At 41.4% G+C, this 19,279-nt stretch overlaps 1 protein-coding gene across 1 annotated transcript in view; it reads right to left on the bottom strand.

Moving 5' to 3' along the window:
* Window positions 1-7,798, bottom strand: part of dnaaf4 (dynein axonemal assembly factor 4) — a 28,575-nt gene extending 20,777 nt beyond the window's left edge. The window contains exons 1-2 of the mRNA XM_073472801.1: window positions 7,608-7,798; window positions 7,376-7,463 (exon numbers count right to left, since the gene is read on the bottom strand). Of these exons, the coding sequence (XP_073328902.1) occupies window positions 7,376-7,463; window positions 7,608-7,798 (279 nt within the window). The remainder of the gene's footprint in view (window positions 1-7,375; window positions 7,464-7,607) is intronic.
* Between the last annotated feature and the right edge of the window lie 11,481 nt (window positions 7,799-19,279).

Raw genomic sequence — 19,279 nt, 5'->3', positions numbered from 1 at the left:
TTACACAATACACTGCAGCCTAAACAATACAGCTAAATTGTAGGTTATACAATACACTGTAGCCTTCATGATAAAGCTACAGTCACCTACACAATACACTTTAGGCTACATGACACAGCTACACTGAAGCCTACACAATACAACTACACTGTAGGTTTCATAGTACAGCTACACTGGAGCCTACACAATACACTGTAGGTTACACAATACTGCCACACTGTAGGCTACACAATACACTGTAGCCTACACAATACACTGAAGCCTACACAATACACTGTAGGTTACACGATATAGCTACACTGTAGCCTACACAATAATGGTACACTGTAGCCTACACAATAATGCCACACTGTAGCCTACACAATACACTGTAGTCCTACACAATACAGCTACATTGTAGGCTACACAATACAGCGTAGCCTACACAATACACTTTAGCCTGCACAATACAACTACACTGAAGCCTACACAACACAGCTACACCGTAGGCTTCACAGTTATGATGTAGCCTACACAATACAGCTACACTGTAGGTTACACAATACAGAGACACTGAAGCCTACACAACACAGCTACACTGAAGCCTACACAATACACTGTAGCCTACATAATATACTAAAGCCTACACAATACACTGTAGGTTACACAATAAACTGTAGGTTACATTATACAGCTACACTGTAGCCTACACAATAATGCTACACTGTAGCCTACACAATAATGCCACAATGAAGCCTACACAATACACTGTAGCCTACACAACACAGCTACACTGAAGCCTACACAATACACTGTAGCCTACATAATATACTAAAGCCTACACAATACACTGTAGGTTACACAATAAACTGTAGGTTACATTATACAGCTACACTGTAGCCTACACAATAACGCTACACTGTAGCCTACACAATAATGCCACAATGAAGCCTACACAATACACTGTAGGTTACACAATACAGAGACACTGAAGCCTACACAATACAGCTACACCGTAGGCTACACAGCTACGATGTAGCCTACACAATACACTGTAGGTTACACGATACAGCTAAACTGTAGGTTATACAATACAGCAACACTGAAGTCGACGCAAGACACTGTAGCCTAAGCAATACACTGTAGCCTACATAATATACTAAAGCCTACACAATACACTGTAGGTTACACAATAAACTGTAGGTTACATTATACAGCTACACTGTAGCCTACACATTAATGCCACACTGTAGCCTAGACAATACACTGTAGGTTACACAATACAGACACTGTAGCCTACACAATACAACTACACTGCAGCCAAAACACTACAGCTACACTGAAGCCTACACAAAACAGCTACACTGTAGGCTGCACAATACAGCATAGCCTACACATTACAGCTACACTGTAGACTACACAATACACTGTAGTCCTACACAATACAGCTACATTGTAGGCTACACAATACAGCATAGCCTACACAATACACTTTAGCCTACACAATACAACTACACTGAAGCCTACACAACACAGCTACACTGTAGGCTTCACAGCTACGATGTAGCCTACACAATACAGCTACACTGTAGGTTATACAATAATGCCACACTGTAGCCTATACAATACACTGTAGCGTACACAATACAGAGACACTGAAGCCTACACAATACAGCTACACTGTAGCCTACAGAATACACTGTAGCCTACATAATATACTGATGCCTACACAAAACACTGTAGGCTACACAATAAACTGCAGGTTACATGATACAGCTACACTGAAGCCTACATAATACACTGAAACCTACACAATACACTGTAGGTTACACAATACACTTTAGGTTACACAATACAGCTACACTGTAGCCTACACATTAATGCCACACTGTAGCCTAGACAATACACTGTAGGTTACACAATACAGACACTGTAGCCTACACAATACAACTACACTGTAGCCTAAACACTACAGCTACACTGTAGCCTACACAAAACAGCTACACTGTAGGCTGCACAATACAGCATAGCCTACACATTACAGCTACACTGTAGACTACACAATACACTGTAGTCCTACACAATACAGCTACATTGTAGGCTACACAATACAGCATAGCCTACACAATACACTTTAGCCTACACAATACAACTACACTGAAGCCTACACAACACAGCTACACTGTAGGCTTCACAGCTACGATGTAGCCTACACAATACAGCTACACTGTAGCCTACAGAATACACTGTAGCCTACATAATATACTGATGCCTACACAAAACACTGTAGGCTACACAATAAACTGCAGGTTACATGATACAGCTACACTGTAGCCTACACAATAATGCCACACTGAAGCCTACATAATACACAGAAGGTTACACAATACACTGTAGGTTACACAATACAGAGACACTGAAGCCTACACAATACAGCTACACCGTAGGCTACACAGCTATGATGTAGCCTACACAATACACTGTAGGTTACACGATACAGCTACACTGTAGGTTATATACAATACAGCAACACTGAAGCCTACACGATACACTGTAGCCAGCACAAGACACTGTAGCCTCCACAATACAGCTACACTGAAGCCTCCACAATACAGCTACACTGAAGCCTCCACAATACAGCTACACTGTAGCCTACACAATACACCTACACTGTAGCCTAAACACTACAGCTACACCGTAGGCTACACAGCTATGATGTAGCCTACACAATACACCTACACAACACAGCTACAGTGAAGCCTACACAATACACTGTAGGTTACACAATACACTGTAGGTTACACAATACAGCTACACTGTAGCATACACAATACAGCTACACTGTAGGTTACACAATACACTGTAGCCTACACAATACACTGTAGGCTACACAACACAGTTACACTGTAGGCTACACAATACCGTTACACTGTTGCCCTACACAATACAGCTACACTGTAGCCTAAACACTACAGCTACAGAGAAGCCTACACAATACACCTACACTGTAGCCTAAACACTACAGCTACACCGTAGGCTACACAGCTATGATGTAGCCTACACAATGCACTGTAGGTTACACGATTCAGCTACACTGTAGGTTACAGCGACACCGAAGCCTACACAATACACTGTAGCCTATGCAATACACTGTAGCCAGCACAAGACACTGTAGCCTACACGATAAAGCTACACTGTCACCTACACAATACACTGTAGGCTACACAATACAGCTACACCGTAGGCTACACAACACAGCTACACTGAAGCCTACACAATACACTGTAGGTTACACAATACACTGTAGGTTACACGATACAGCTACACTGTAGCCTACGCAATACACTGTAGCCTACACAATACAGCTACACTGTCACCTACACAATACACTGTAGGCTACACAATACAGCTACACCGTAGGCTACACAACACAGCTACACTGAAGCCTACACAATACACTGTAGGTTACACAATACACTGTAGGTTACGCAATACACTGTAGCCTACACAATACAGCTACACTGTAGGTTACACAATACACTGTAGCTTACACAACACACTTTAGGCTACACAACACAGTTACACTGTAGGCTACACAATACAGTTACACTGTTGCCCTACACAATACAGCTACACTGTAGCCTAAACACTACAGCTACACTGTAGCCCTACACAATACAGCTTCACTGTAGCCTACAGAATACACTGTAGCCTACATAATACACTGAAGCCTACACAATACACTGTAGGTTACACGATACAGCTACACTGTAGCCTACAATAATGGTACACTGTAGCCCACACAATAATGCCACACTGTAGCCTACACAATACACTGTAGGTTACACAATACAGATACACTGTAGCCTACACAATACATCTTCACTGCCTACACAATACACCTATACAATACAACTACACTGTAGCTCTAACACTACAGCTACACTGTAGTCTACACAATACAGCTACACTGTAGGCTACACAATACAGCATAGCCTACACATTACAGCTACACTGTAGACTACACAATACACTGTAGTCCTACACAATACAGCTATATTGTAGGCTACACTATACAGCGTAGCGTACACAATACACTTTAGCCTACACAATACAACTACACTGAAGCCTACACAACACAGCTACACCATAGGCTTCACAGCTACGACGTAGCCTACACAATACAGCTACACTTTAGGTTATACAATAATGCGACACTGTAGCCTATACAATACACTGTAGGTTACACAATACGCTGTAGGTTACACAATACAGAGACACTGAAGCCTACACAATACAGCTACACTGTAGCCTACAGAATACACTGTAGCCTACATAATATACTGAAGCCTACACAATACACTGTAGGTTACACAATAAACTGTCGGTTACATGATACAGCTACACTGTAGCCTACACAATAATGCTACACTGTCGCCTACACAATAATGCCACACTGAAGCCTACACAATACACTGTAGCCAGCACAAGACACTGGAGCCTTAGTAATACACTGTAGCCTACACGATAAAGCTACACTGTTGCCTACACAATACACTGTAGGCTACACAATACAGCTACACCCTAGGCTACACAACACAGCTACACTGAAGCCTACACAATACACTGTAGGTTATACAATACACTGTAGGTTACACGATACAGCTACACTGTAGCTTACACAATACACCTACACAACACAGCTACACTGAAGCCTACACAATACACTGTAGGTTACACAATACACTGTAGGTTACACGATACAGCTACACTGTAGCCTACACAATACAGCTACACTGTAGGTTACACAATACACTGTAGCCTACACAATACACTGTAGGCTACACAACACAGTTACACTGTAGGCTACACAATACCGTTACACTGTTGCCCTACACAATACAGCTACACTGTTGCCTAAACACTACAGCTACACTGAAGCCTACACAATACACCTACACTGTAGCCTAAACACTACAGCTACACCGTAGGCTACACAGCTATGATGTAGCCTACACAATACACCTACACAACACAGCTACACTGAAGCCTACACAATACACTGTAGGTTACACAATACACTGTAGGTTACACGATACAGCTACACTGTAGCCTACACAATACAGCTACACTGTAGGTTACACAATACACTGTAGCCTACACAATACACTGTAGGCTACACAACACAGTTACACTGTAGGCTACACAATACCGTTACACTGTTGCCCTACACAATACAGCTACACTGTAGCCTAAACACTACAGCTACACCGTAGGCTACACAGCTATGATGTAGCCTACACAATGCACTGTAGGTTACACGATTCAGCTACACTGTAGGTTACAGCGACACTGAAGCCTACACAATACACTGTAGCCTATGCAATACACTGTAGCCAGCACAAGACACTGTAGGCTACACAATACAGCTACACCGTAGGCTACACAACACAGCTACACTGAAGCCTACACAATACACTGTAGGTTACACAATACACTGTAGGTTACACGATACAGCTACACTGTAGCCTACGCAATACACTGTAGCCTACACAATACAGCTACACTGTCACCTACACAATACACTGTAGGCTACACAATACAGCTACACCGTAGGCTACACAACACAGCTACACTGAAGCCTACACAATACACTGTAGGTTACGCAATACACTGTAGCCTACACAATACAGCTACACTGTAGGTTACACAATACACTGTAGCTTACACAACACACTTTAGGCTACACAACACAGTTACACTGTAGGCTACACAATACAGTTACACTGTTGCCCTACACAATACAGCTACACTGTAGCCTAAACACTACAGCTACACTGTAGCCCTACACAATACAGTTTCACTGTAGCCTACACAATTCACTGTAGCCTACACAATACAGCTACATGGTACAATAGAAGTTGTGTGTGATATAGCTAAACGTGTTGATAGAGCAAGAACTAGAACCCTAGCGCTCTGTTGTTGTATTATGTGCCATTTGTGTTGTTCGTGCATTTCTACATGTTGACTATGTTTGTCGACAAAAAGGCACATACAGCTGACTGAGTGACACACGTTAATTGTTTGTTAGTTAACTGTTGTGTTAGCATGTTAGTTTACCTTGAGGTATTCGTCTGTAGACAGGATGTCTACTTTCTCAGCTTTGGCTCCTTTTAAAGGCACACTAATGTAAACCATCGAGTCTGTCTGTGTCCATGAGTAGTCTGTCACTAGCAAAGGCATTCTGGACACGCTGACCTGCACTTTACTGATGGATGTATCGATGCCGTCGGTTAAAAACGAATGTCTGCGTCAAAAGGAGAAGCGCTGAGAACTGTAAGGTGCCGCATAGCGTCCGGTTGCTATGGTGACCAGACATCGATCATGCTGCCTTCACGTTTTTCGGAAAAATCACAATTGAGAATCATTGTAATCCTTTTCAAGAAATAACACACACAATGTAAAGTAGACATACTGCATATGACACCGGGAAAAATGTAAGACACATAGGCTTGCTCACACATGTTACACCTCTTAAAGTTGTGAAACGGGTACTGCATTAATGCTGTTTAAAACGCCATTCATTTGTAAAGCCTTCATTCTTTCTAAACAAGAATAGGATAAGATATACAAGGTTACAAGCTATATTTATTGTCATTTTTTTAAAACCCAAGGGTTCAAAAAACAAAACTATGTTTGAGTCCTTTGTGCTTCACTGGTGGTACAGCAGCAGATACTTCTGTATCTGTTATCAGATGGCAGCAGGGTGAACAGACTGTGGCTGGGGTGGTGATGTCTTTGAGTATTATTTGGGCTCTGTGCAGACATCTCACTAGTGCTCTGTAGATGGTACCAGGGATGTTCAGTTGTTCTGTTCCTGAACCTATTGTTTTTATTATTCTCATTGTGTGAAACACTTTATGCTCTTTGCTGTATGAACAGTGCAATACAAATAAGTTTGATTGATTGATTATGTTTTTTACCAACATCATTCAAAGCCAGAAATAGGTTTCATTGTGCTGCATAAATCAAACATGGGATTATTACAGCAAAAACAGACAAACTTCAACAATTTAGAAAATTGTATTCATAGCAAATGAAATTCTATTTGAAATATTTAAATATTCCAATTAAACTCAGCATTAGACCAAAGAAAAGGTCACATCAGAATATATATAATAATACACATCAGATTACATACAATACATGCACAAAGCTTTAATCACCTGAGTAAAATACCTCAAATGTTGAATACAATTTCAAAATTAACAGTCTTCAATGTACTTTCACAGATCATTACAGTGTGACTGTCATAGTGTGGGTTTGTTGATTTCCTGTTTTATTTTTTTAGTTATATCCTCTTGTGTCTTGTTGTTACTTTCTCCTTTCTTCTCACCTGTGTTTCCAGTGTTCTGTTCTCTCCTGTGTTCCTCACCAGTCTGATTGTCCCCCACACCTGTGTCACATCAAGCTCATCAGCAGTGCTTTATTTCCAGCATCTCTCCGGCAGTTTCTGTGGAAAACTGTTCCTCTTCCTGGATCAGTCCACACCTCTCCAGTTCAGACATCAAGAGTTCCGGCAGATGCCTTTCCTGTTCTGTTGTCGGGGGTCCTGACTGATGTCTCGCCTCCTCCTGGGCTGGCACATGCACCGCCTGGTCCTGAACCCACTTCCTGGAACAGTCATCACCTCTCCAGTCCGTGGTTCAGTCGACGCCTCTCCAGTCTCTGATTCCCTGTCGGCACCCCAGCCGGCCTCCTGAGGGCTTACACCCTTTGCCCCAGCTTCCTTGTTGCCCCATGGACCTGCTTCGCCCATTGGCCCTTCTCATTTCCCCCATACATGCTTTGCTCTCCAGACCTGCTTCGCCCTTCAGCCCTGCCTCCTGGTTTCCCTGATTCCCAGTCGCCGTGCCTTTTGCCCATGAGCCCCAATGGAGCCTTTTTGTGTGATTTTGGGGGGGCTTGTCCTTATTACTTTTTAAAAAGCATAATTATTAAAAAATGCTATTCAAAAATAACTTGCACCAAGCAATGCTAGCTAACAAGATTAAATGTATACATTTTGATGTGCCATTATGTGATTTTCTTTCCCACCATAATTATCTTAACTTATTACATTGCCTAAAATCAGTGTGAAAATGTCAAACTACAGCCAAGGGGAGGACAGTGTCTGGTTTGGGGATCTTATTCTGTGTTCACAGAGAAAGTGAAGCACATCTTCGCCTTGCCTTCCTCATGCAGATGTTACCACAGGATCATTTGTGTTTGTTTGCTTTATGCACATGTGTGTTTATTCGCCTCAAACAGGCAGAATACTGAATGGCATGCACTGAGGGTGTGTGTCTGTATGAAATCCATTCAGCCTCTCACTGAACTCAGCACTTATCACTCCAGCTCTCTCTTATCTAGTCCCCCTCTCCTCTCTGTATCATTACATTAGTAAAGTAAAGTACATTTCCCTCCAGCTCTAGTTAGCAGTCAACATTAAGGTATGGTCACACATGGACAAAATCAGTGACCATCAGCCCACTTAGGCCAAGTTCTCATCAATGTTCAGCAAAGTTGAATTCTCAATTTAGTGCATGTCTAATTGTACCAATACAGGACATAGACACCTGACATAGGAGATCACCTCTCTGGCTCGCTGCTGCAGTCAGGTTGATAAAGAGGGAAGATAAATCCACTTTAATCCAAAACATTTAAAAAGTAATCTCTGTGCTCTCCTGCCCAGAAATGGCTCTGAAATGGCTCAAACCAAATCAAGCTGATTTACTTTAAATCATTAGTTTTACTGCACGGAGTTGAGCCATGCCCTCAATGGACCTGCTCGGGAGGAGGGCCAAGCTGGGCCCACCCCACCTCCAAGCAGGCTGCTGTTACATCTCACGACTGCGGCCAACCTGTAACAAGCACCCACCTCCCCCTCAAACAAGTGTGTGTTGCAAATCGATACTCAGCTCATGTCTGTGCAGGAAACCTGAGAGAAAGATGTTTCTCAGTGTGTCAGTGTGTTCAGCTCTCAGTACTTTTGTAGCTTCTAACTGAATCTCTTTAGTTTCTCTCATCCTGTTTGTTCTTTCAAACATCTGCTGTGTTTTACTGTTTCATCGTGTTCACGTTCAGCTGTGTCATGTTTAGTGACTGCTGGTGAAAACACAATGTTTCCTGTAATGTTGCTTCATAATACAAGCTTAAAATGACTAAACAAAGGGGGGGCTTTTATTGTGAAGTAGTTAGAATAAACTAAATGTAATTGTAACTGAATTAGTGGAGCCACTTTGTGAGCAGTGATCTTTTGATAGTACTGTAGGGATCGAGACAAGGTGTCATTGGTTTAAGAAACACCTCCAAGCAGGTAGCCCAGTTGTGGTGGAAATGCAAATCCCTGCCATGCCGGGCTGCTGCGCCTCTTCAAAGTAGAGTAGTATAGCCAGACTGCCTGAAGCTCTGGCTCTGCACTGACTCTCTCATCCAGAGGTGGCCAGGTCTGAGCAGCTGAGCACCGCCTCTGCCTCCACGCTCCGCCCAGCCCCACACAACACTCTGCAAAGTAGTGATGGGAATTCCGTTTCTTATGGCTCGGCTCACTAAAAAGAGCCGGCTCTTTCAGCTCCCAAGTGGCTCCTCAGATTTTTTGTTGCTTCAATTAATTTATTATCAAAAATAATGTAACTGTCACAGTCTGCTCATCTCCTGGTATTATTCCACTCACCTGTCTCTGCTCCACTCTGCCAGTCAGCCACACCTCCTCATCAGGCCAACTCTCCACACCTGTGACAGCCCTGGCTGCATTTAAGCCTGCTCCTGTCTCTGCTTCAGTGCCAGATTGTTCTCGATGCTTGCACCAGACTCTCCAGCGTTTTTCTGCCTGATCTCCCGGTTCCGACCCTGCTTGCCTCTGACTATCCTGCCTGACCGATCTCCTGGATATTACCTCAGCCTTCTGTCTTCGACCACGAGTTTCGCCTATCCCCTCCTGGTTACACACCTGCTCGGCTCTGCGGCTACACAGCTCACCACTGGACCTGTCTGCCTGCTAGGTAATCCACCTGTTGCTGGCTTTGCCTTCAGTCAGCGACGCCAGACTCACTCCTTCTCAGACCTCGCAGATCACTGTGAGCCAAGACTTTTCTCCCCATCACCGTATAAACTGTTTGAGACTCCTGTGATAAATAAAAGTCATTACCGACTGATATCCTGTCTGCCTGTGCTGCTTTTGGGTCCTCACCATACCCGTGACAGTAACATGATGTATAAAATGAATTACTAATGTGCAAAACATACATTATATCAAATGTTTATTATTTATATGGCTTATTATACTCAACATGGAACAGAGTGCTACAAAAAATCCATTATAAAGTACATAGCCTTTTGCACAAAGTGTCTCATAGAGCATTGGGTTGTAGGTCTAGGTGGTTGTGGTGGTGTACTGAATGATGCTGTAGACACTTTCTACTGCAACTGATGCTGCTGCTGCAAACTGGCACTTTCATTAGTAGCAGGTTCACTTGCTTGTCTTTTTTCTTCCAACTGCACTGTGAATGTATTGTTCTAATGTGCCTGTGCAGGTTATTTGTAGAGCCTGAGATTTCTCTCTCTCTCTCTATTGACCCCATTCCCAATTCCTGCAGGCAAGTCTGTGATTTTTATCTGAATTGTTACATTCTGACGTCACGTTTCACGTTACGAATGCGCCGGAAACAGTTGTAACAGAAGAGAAAACAACAATAGACCCATTGTGAAATAAGCGTCTGTAAAACAGTTGATACATTATTTTGAGCGTCACAACCCCCGCGAAATGACTTGTTTCACTGTCATAGTTTGAGCCCTTTGGTTGGAATGACTAGAAGACCTTCATGATTAATTTATTTCATCCCCCTTCAAGTTAGCTGGGTGCTAAACCTGAAGTTAGCCGGCTCGGTCAGCGATCCAGGTATTTTCATAGCCTGGAAGTTGAGCTTTTTTGGCTTCAAAACACCACTGAGCAGCTTTCATAGGAATGAATGGGGCTCTGCCTCCAACACTGTGTCCAGTAATAAGATGTCCTCAATAGACCGCATCACAAATTCCTTCCTTATTTACGTGTCCCTACCGGATGTTAACAATGTATTCACTTTGTGCGGTGGAATTTAGCGTGTTACCTGGGTCTTATGACTAGATCAAAGCCAAGCTGAGGTGATAAAAACCTGTGTCTACTGCAGAGTCAATTGACTCAGGTGTAAATGCAGAGTTTACACATTCCCATTGCACACAGAAGCCCGATCTTAGTGGGTTTAAGTGGGATTTTTGACCAGTGGAAAAGGGGTATAACCATACCAAGCCTGACTCCACTAGGCCAAGATGGCCCCCTTTAAACCAAAAGCCCCTCCCCTGGGCGTATTAACTTACATAACATTTTTTAAATGCACAATATTATCTGGCAGAGAAAACATTTACAGCCCATTGGACATTAGAGTATTTTACACATACATTTTTCACCCCAACCGAACCAAGACAATTGATGAAATCACAATGAAATATAATAAACATTTTCATGCTGATCAGGTTGACCCTCAAAATGCACAAAGCACTCTTCTTAATGTAGGAAATTGTTACGCCCCTGTTTCATCAAATAGTGAGTGAGAGTAATGATGCGTACAGGAAACAGCAGAACAACCAAGTATGCACCCTTGATGGCGCTACTGAAACAGTTAAGGAGAGAGGGATAACTGCGAGGTGTTTTGAATACTGCCAGCGACACAACGGAGATATGCAGTGTGTGTGTGTGTGTGTGGTCTGTAATCAGCGACACAACGGAGAGATATGCAGTGTGAGTGTGTGTGTGGTCTGTAATCAGCGACACAACGGAGAGATATGCAGAGTGAGATATGCAGAGTGAGAGCACATGTGAGTGCATGTGTGTGTGCTGCCTACAGAGCTGCTCTGTGACAGGGAGGCAGAGCTTTCAGCCATCAAGCTCCTCTCCTGTGGAACCATCTTTCAGTGTTGGTTCAGGAGGCAGACACCCTCTCTATGTTTAAGAGTGGAATTTCCTTTCCTTTTTGATAAAGCCTATAGTTAAGGCCTGCACAGACTCTTAGCTGAATATTTCCATATCCTGAGTTGATACTGTGTAACTTGACAGAATACAAATCTTGTTACACCATGTTACACAAGGCTAAAGAATTGCACTTTATACACAGATATTATATCCGCCTTTATCTTTATTGACAGGGTGTGCGGTAAATAAAAAAATAAACTAGGTACAGCACCAGAGTCCTGCCTTTTTCCTGATAATAAAGTTACATGACAAGCCCTAGGCTGCCTTTTTGCTGCAGCTGTTTCTCTACTATTCCTTCTTTTTGGACTTTTGTCTACTTTACACTCTGTGAAGCACTTTATGTAAGCTTCGGCCGACATACCAGTTCACTGGTGTGAGCTGCCATCAAGAGTAGTGAGGCCCGCAGACCTAACAAGCTGTTAAAGAAGGCCGGCTCGATGGCTGGGCTGGCCGATGAGGTTCAATGTCAAAGCCATCCAGCATAACCCCTCTCACCCTCTCTATGGCAAGACGAGCTGTAGCAGATCATCCCACTCAGATGCAGCAGGGCCCCCGCCTTTCACACACACACACACACACACACACACACACACACACACACACACACACACACACACACACACACACACACACACACACACACACACACCTCATCATCTCTCTGCTGGACTGACGTAGCAAAAATACTGTGAAAGTTGTGGAACGCTCCAAAAACACCTGTTTGGAACATTCCACAGGTAAACGGTTCATTGGTAACAGGTGATAGTATCATGATGAGGTATGAAAGGGGCATCCTCGAAAGGCTCAGGCGATCATAAGCAAGGATGGGGCGAGTTTCAACACTTTGTCAAACACATGATTGTGTAAAGGAGATTACTACATGGGCTCAGGAACACTTTGTCACACTGTTGTTGCCAAACACAGTTTATGTTTTACACAGCATTATATATTATTGTATTTCGATTTTTAAATACTACTACTAAATACTTTTGTTATATTGCTGTGCATATTATGTTGTACTGTTTTCAGTGTGTATATATATATATATATATATATATATATATATATATATATATATATATATATATATATATATATATATATATATATATGTATGAATAAATAATCACATTATATATTAGTCTAGTATATGCGATTTACACATATTAGATTTGCTGACTTTGCTGATAATAATCAAATCACACCACTGATACTTAAGTCATCTTCTCTTTGAGTGCTTTTGTATAGTTTCTACTCTTATTTTGGTTTTATATCACTCTTATTCTTAACTTTATTTTTTTCTGTTCTTGCGCAGCCACAACAACCATATTTCCCCTCTGATGATAAAATAAAGGCTTATCTTATCAGCAGCACTGTATGTGAACAGACTCAGTGAGTCACACCGTGGCACTGGCTGGAAATAGTCTCCAACAAATTAATTATTTCCTTCTTTTTACGTAAGGTTTGCTGACAGCTACAGTGCCCAGCTCTTTCAAGAAATGAGTGAAACTTTTTAAAGCCATGCAAGCAGTGTGGCTCTCTGGATTGCAATGTCAACCTGTTGCTCCTTTGGTGATGCCCATTCTGTGCCCTCTGACTGAGGAGACAGAGCAGCAGATTGCCAACAGCAGTCAGGGTTTCATGAACGCTTCAAATGTCCCTTTGTGCTACATAAGAATAAATGTATTTTATGGCAGCAGGGTTAACAGACAGTGGCTGGGTGGGGGTTGTCTTTTAGTATCCTTTAGGCCCTGTGCAGACATCTCATTTCACCGATGCTCTGTAGATGGTACCAGTGATGTTCTGAGCACTTTTAATCACCCGCTGTAGAGCGCTCTTACAAAAGCACCTCAGATGAGCTGACACAAATTGCAGATACTCATAGTTTTCGGCTGATGAATCTAAACGACCTGATCCCCTTACTTTTCCTTTAGACATTTAGCATTTGTGGTTTTGAGCTTTGACAACTGCATTGATAGCTAAAAAATGTGTTTCAGACCATAATACCCCCCTCAAGATCAACTGTAATAACTATATGAATCTCCTGACTTATAATTTACTTCCATCATGAGGTCAAGAATTGAGTTTGTTTTTTTGTTTTTTTTTAAAAAAGGAGCTACATTACACAACAGCGTTTTTCTAAACCTTTATGGTTACTAATAATGCTTTAACTTTTCCACAATCAATGAACTCTTTCATTCTGACTTTTGACCTGACAATCAAAGCTTTTATCAGAGTAATCCAGAGATAAAAACAAGGTCAGAGATAGTATCATAATAGCCAAGGTGATCTTATATACACTTGCTGTTGTAAAACCTCTCTGTCCTTGCTTGCTTAATGGACACTATTGTAAACCCCCACATCGTAAAATCTTTCCTTGACAACAACTTATAAAACTATTAGAAATGTCTGAAGTGTTGAACATATTGTTCCTGGTAGGCTTCTAATGATGCACCAAAGGACAGTTTGACTCACGTGAGATAAAACATTAGCCATATCTGTTCCTGTACATTCTTAGCTGTATAGCACATAGAGCATTTCCACTTCTTTCTCACATCTAAGGAAATCCTGCACATTTTAACAAGAAGGCCTGAAAAGGACAATGAACTGCAGCTGACCCCAGAGTGTTCCTCATTTTACAGCAAAAGCCATATACTATCTAGGGCTTTGGACATAGTTGTCAAGGTGAAGAAGGCAGATTCTTCTTTACAGGACAGCTTAAAATGTATTGAGATGAAAAAAATATCTACAGGAAGTCAAATGTGATTTTGGAAATTCTCTTCAACTAACATGATTAATGGTTTATCAAAGCTTTGATTTATTGTCAAGAGAGGACAAAGCAATTTTAACTATGGTGTATACCATGAATACTCTTTGTTGTATACTAGCATATTTTGGCAGTTAGTATAAATAAGTAGCAAAAATGCACAATGAAGTGTCTTGATACAGCAGAAAATGTGTATGGGGATGTAGAAGGAGTGCCATTATTTTATAAATAACATAAGGTTTTAAGGTTTGTAACATAAGGTTCATGGTAACTTATTCACAGGTCTGCATAGCGAAATGAAAGGTTGTAAACTGCTTCATGCTACAGTAATTACAGAACATTAGAGTTATTTATATACAAATATAAACATGTGATGATGATAATGTAGTCGGAATCTTCACATCAAAAGTTTGATATCAGGTAAACACTGTCCATCAACTTTAACTGAATGCGAGCACCAAGCATCGAGTCCACCTCTCCTCGTCCCGCTGTAGTCCTGCTCTCTGTCGGCTCAGAACACAGTCCGCCTGTCGAGTGCGACAGCTTGATCCACTTGACTCTCTTCCTCCCGTGGATGGTCCAAACGGTCAGGCTGGATGGTCGAAAGATGCCATGATGATCTCAAATTCCACTGCTCTTACTCCAAAACACCTGCTTTCTACTCCATGATGACAGTATCTCTGCCATGGGCAGTATGTGTTTCAGTAATAAAGCTGAAAAAATCACGGTTTAAAAAATTTAAATGTAGCATAATTTAGAGGAACTACCAGTCACATTTTCATGGGCTGCATGATCACTGTTCTGATACAGAATAGATTAAATTCTTCCAGGTACTTTGTTAGAGACATCTGACAGTACTGAACTGTTGTAATTGCATATGCAACTGACATATGCCTGCAAACCAGTCAGAATCAAGTTCTGTCAGTGACTATAGTATAAAAAGATGAATGTTCTGTATATTTCTTTAGCCTCCATAATTTCAACACTGTTCTGCCGATTCATTTTATTGTGTAAAAATTGTTCCACAGAAGTCTCCTTCAACACTACACTCTTAGCAATTTTAGTCTGCATGCATTCCTAGTAGATATGGTGAATGTGCAAACCATTACCTAAATATAAATCCAGTATATACAAAGAAACACTAGCATTCCATCTGAGTTGTGCTTCAGGCCACCTGACAAATGTAAGTTTCCTATTCACTCTCATTTTACTTTTGGTTTGGACTCATGTAGTTTCTAAGTTATTTTACAAACATTTGTGTTATATTTGTAGAAAGTCTGTCAACATCCCGACAGCTATCAATAAATCAAATGCTCTGACAAAAAAAGGAAGAATAATCTTGTGTCTATGGCTGTCACTGGCCTCTAATAGGCCTACCCAATCATTTCATTCCTGTATCAAGCATAAAGTGTTGTTCAGTGACTAAGAGGCAAAAAGCAGACTCCCTCTTAGCCAAAGAATGAGTCACTGCTAGAGCGACTGAGGGGCCTCTGGGTGCCACAACACTTTCCCACTGCATCAAGTAAAGCGGTGCGCATCATACAGCACACTGTTCAGCGCTCTTGCACCCAAAGTTCAACCGTATTGCACAGCACTGCACTGAACCCAGCGGCCAGTGCAGCGCAAATCGCACTGTGGCTGAAAAGCCCACATCTCGTTCAGCAGCTAACCTAGTTAGCACAAAGCACACACCCACAGCAGTGAGCAACTTTTTGGACTAAAGTATGTTTGTGATGGCTATTTTGCTTGTTTTTCGTGGCATTTTACAAAGTTGTTTCTTCATGCACATAATCAGCATAAACTTTATGTACTGTGCACGTTTATGTGTTTTGGAGGAGTGGATTAGGAGGGAGACATGATGGGAAGGATATGATTTTTTCTTCTGGATACTTTCAAAATTTAGCTAGCTCTTGCTGTTTTTTTCAATCTTACCAAGCCCAGCTTTAACTCTGGACAATAAATATCTGGCTTTACAGCTGCTTAATGCGCCACCATGTTCTTCAGCTAGACACTAACTTTGTGGCGGTACTGGCAGTAAAATGCTTACATGCCAGCCCAACCCACATAAAACTATAAACAAAAAACATGTAAATCTAGGGGAAATGTTCCGGGTATAATAAACAAATGCCTCTTCTGGGTATAATAAACAAATGCCTCTTCTACAAGCCCCAGGGAAATAAAATGTAAAACTGAAGGTGTATAGGGGCTTGGGTTTCAAGGGGTTCCCAAATAAACACAGTTTCCTCACTAGAATGATGTGGGCAGCCAAGAAAACACAATAGGGCCTAAACAGACCAGAGTTTCTGGCTGGCAATCTAAGGGGAATAAAGTTCTCAGTGAGTCAGGGAAAGTTTCAGAATTAGGGTGAGTGCCCCCTGTGTGCCATTCCCCACCTCTTTTAAGTCTTTACAAAAAGGGCGTCATCACACCATAATTGGCTGGGAGGGAAACACCCCAAGCTGCTTCCACTCCTCAATCAGGAGTCAGTCTCCCACCCTGTGCACAGATGATCTGAATCCCCTGCAATTAGTCCAGAGGGATTTTAGAAAATCAGCCAAAACAAAGAAAGACAGCAAGTCTCAAACAATGGGACTGATACATGTGTGTTTGCTGTTTGGTTCTGGGCAGTAAGTGAGGCAGACTGAAAAACCCAAATAATGTGCTAAAAGAGGCTTAAAAACTTCATAGAGCTCAGGGGTACAAAGGAGTCGGGGGAGTAATAATTCTTTTTATGAGTGACCCCTTTTACATTCTAAGTCATTTGATTTCCATGTGAATAAATACTGGAAAAAACCTGTTAAAGTATAATGTATACTATAAAACATGGACATGGTGAGGACCAGTCAAATTTTCTGGAGAACTCTAGTGGTGGGTGTCTTGTTTTTATGTGTGTAAGGAGAAAAATGTTGATAAAGCCTGCAGGGCAAACCATCATCTGGACTTAAAGCTAATTTTCAAAGTATTTTGAATTAGTATGAACAACACAGAAAGTCGCTGTTTGGCTGAATATCAGTTTTGAAGAGAAAAGACTGAATGAGTGACTAACCTTTAAACTGTTATTGTGTTAATGGAGATTTGGGAGTTAATGTAAATGTAAACTATAACAAGTCTAAGAGTTTGAAGAGTGCAATATAAGATGTCAGGGTGATTTTTTAAAAAGGTTCAACCTGAGAGGAAGGGCAGAAGGTTGTTTAGGAGATAAAGAGCTGCAGTAACTGGGAGGGGGTTAAGGGCTGCAAGTGGATCTCATTTCTCATAACTCTTCATTCTGATTGTGCTTTACAGCTATGTGACCATAAAATGACATTCATAAAATGATATGACTGTGGAAAAACCGCCCTTCTGTTAAAGTCTAACTACAGACTGGAAAATGTAAATCACATGGAGATTATGGAGAATGAAGGGAACAACAACAGTATTATTACCCTTTACTTAAAAAAAAATATAAATATAGAATAAAATACATATAATGTATATAAGACAAAAATGCTCTTGCGCTCAATCATTTGGCTCAGTTTCCACAACCCTCTGAAGTTTGATTAGTCTTGTGGTCTTGTCTTCCAAAAGATTCATTTTTTGTTTGTTACAGGCCTGAGCTTGATAGAATTATATAAAGTCAATTACTAAAAGAGCGAATACAATATAAAGTGATATTTAAAAACACATACTGTTACACATGTCATAGAAATATACATCTTATGGACATTTACACTGATCCCAGCTGACACTAGGCGTGTGGCGGGCTACACCCTGGACAAGTCGGCAGTTCATCACATGGCTGATATATAGGGACAAGTTCTCTCTTTCCACTTTCAATTTGACCAAGCAAAGTTCTCAGGAGAGTGTATAATCCTAAGCCTACTACGTTAAGTGTAATCAAAATTTCTTTGCAGAGAATGAGACTTTGCTCTGTTTCCAGTCTTGATGTGAAGCTAATGGCTGCTGGCTCTAATCCTCAGCAAAAGAACAGATCACCGTAGTTCACAAAATGTCAAGCTATTCCTATTTCTTTATAAGCTGTCATTGTGTTGTGTTCTTCTTTTTAAACGGCTCACGTTTCAAATATCTCCATGACAAAATGTAGAAAGTCAAATGTAATTCTGAATGAACTGGAAGAGCCTCTACATTAAGAAAAAATGAATAATCTTCTCATCCTTCCTTTGATGAATGTCTGATAACTGTAGTTAATCCTGCGAGTGCATGTGTCAGTCACAGCAGAAGAATTATTGAACTTTTGTTCTGGGCTTTTATTTTAAAGAAGTTAAATGTACAGTAAAGTTTGCACAGTACGGTTTGAAGTCAGTAGTTATCAGTGTGAAGGATGTGACAGAGCAAGTTTTGTCTTCACCAGGTGAGGCTGGTATTTACGATCCAACTGTTAATGTATCACCTGGTATAATGAATGGGAGGGGAGATGCTACCCATGGCTTCATATAGGAGTTCACCTTCCACTGTTGCATGCAGTGTCTCAGCGTGGGGAAGACAAC

Source organism: Pagrus major, chromosome 8, assembly GCF_040436345.1.
Source record: "Pagrus major chromosome 8, Pma_NU_1.0".
In the NCBI taxonomy this organism is placed as follows: domain Eukaryota; kingdom Metazoa; phylum Chordata; class Actinopteri; order Spariformes; family Sparidae; genus Pagrus; species Pagrus major.
The sequence above is the reverse complement of the archived record's forward strand: the minus strand, read 5'-3'. Positions and strand labels throughout refer to the sequence as shown.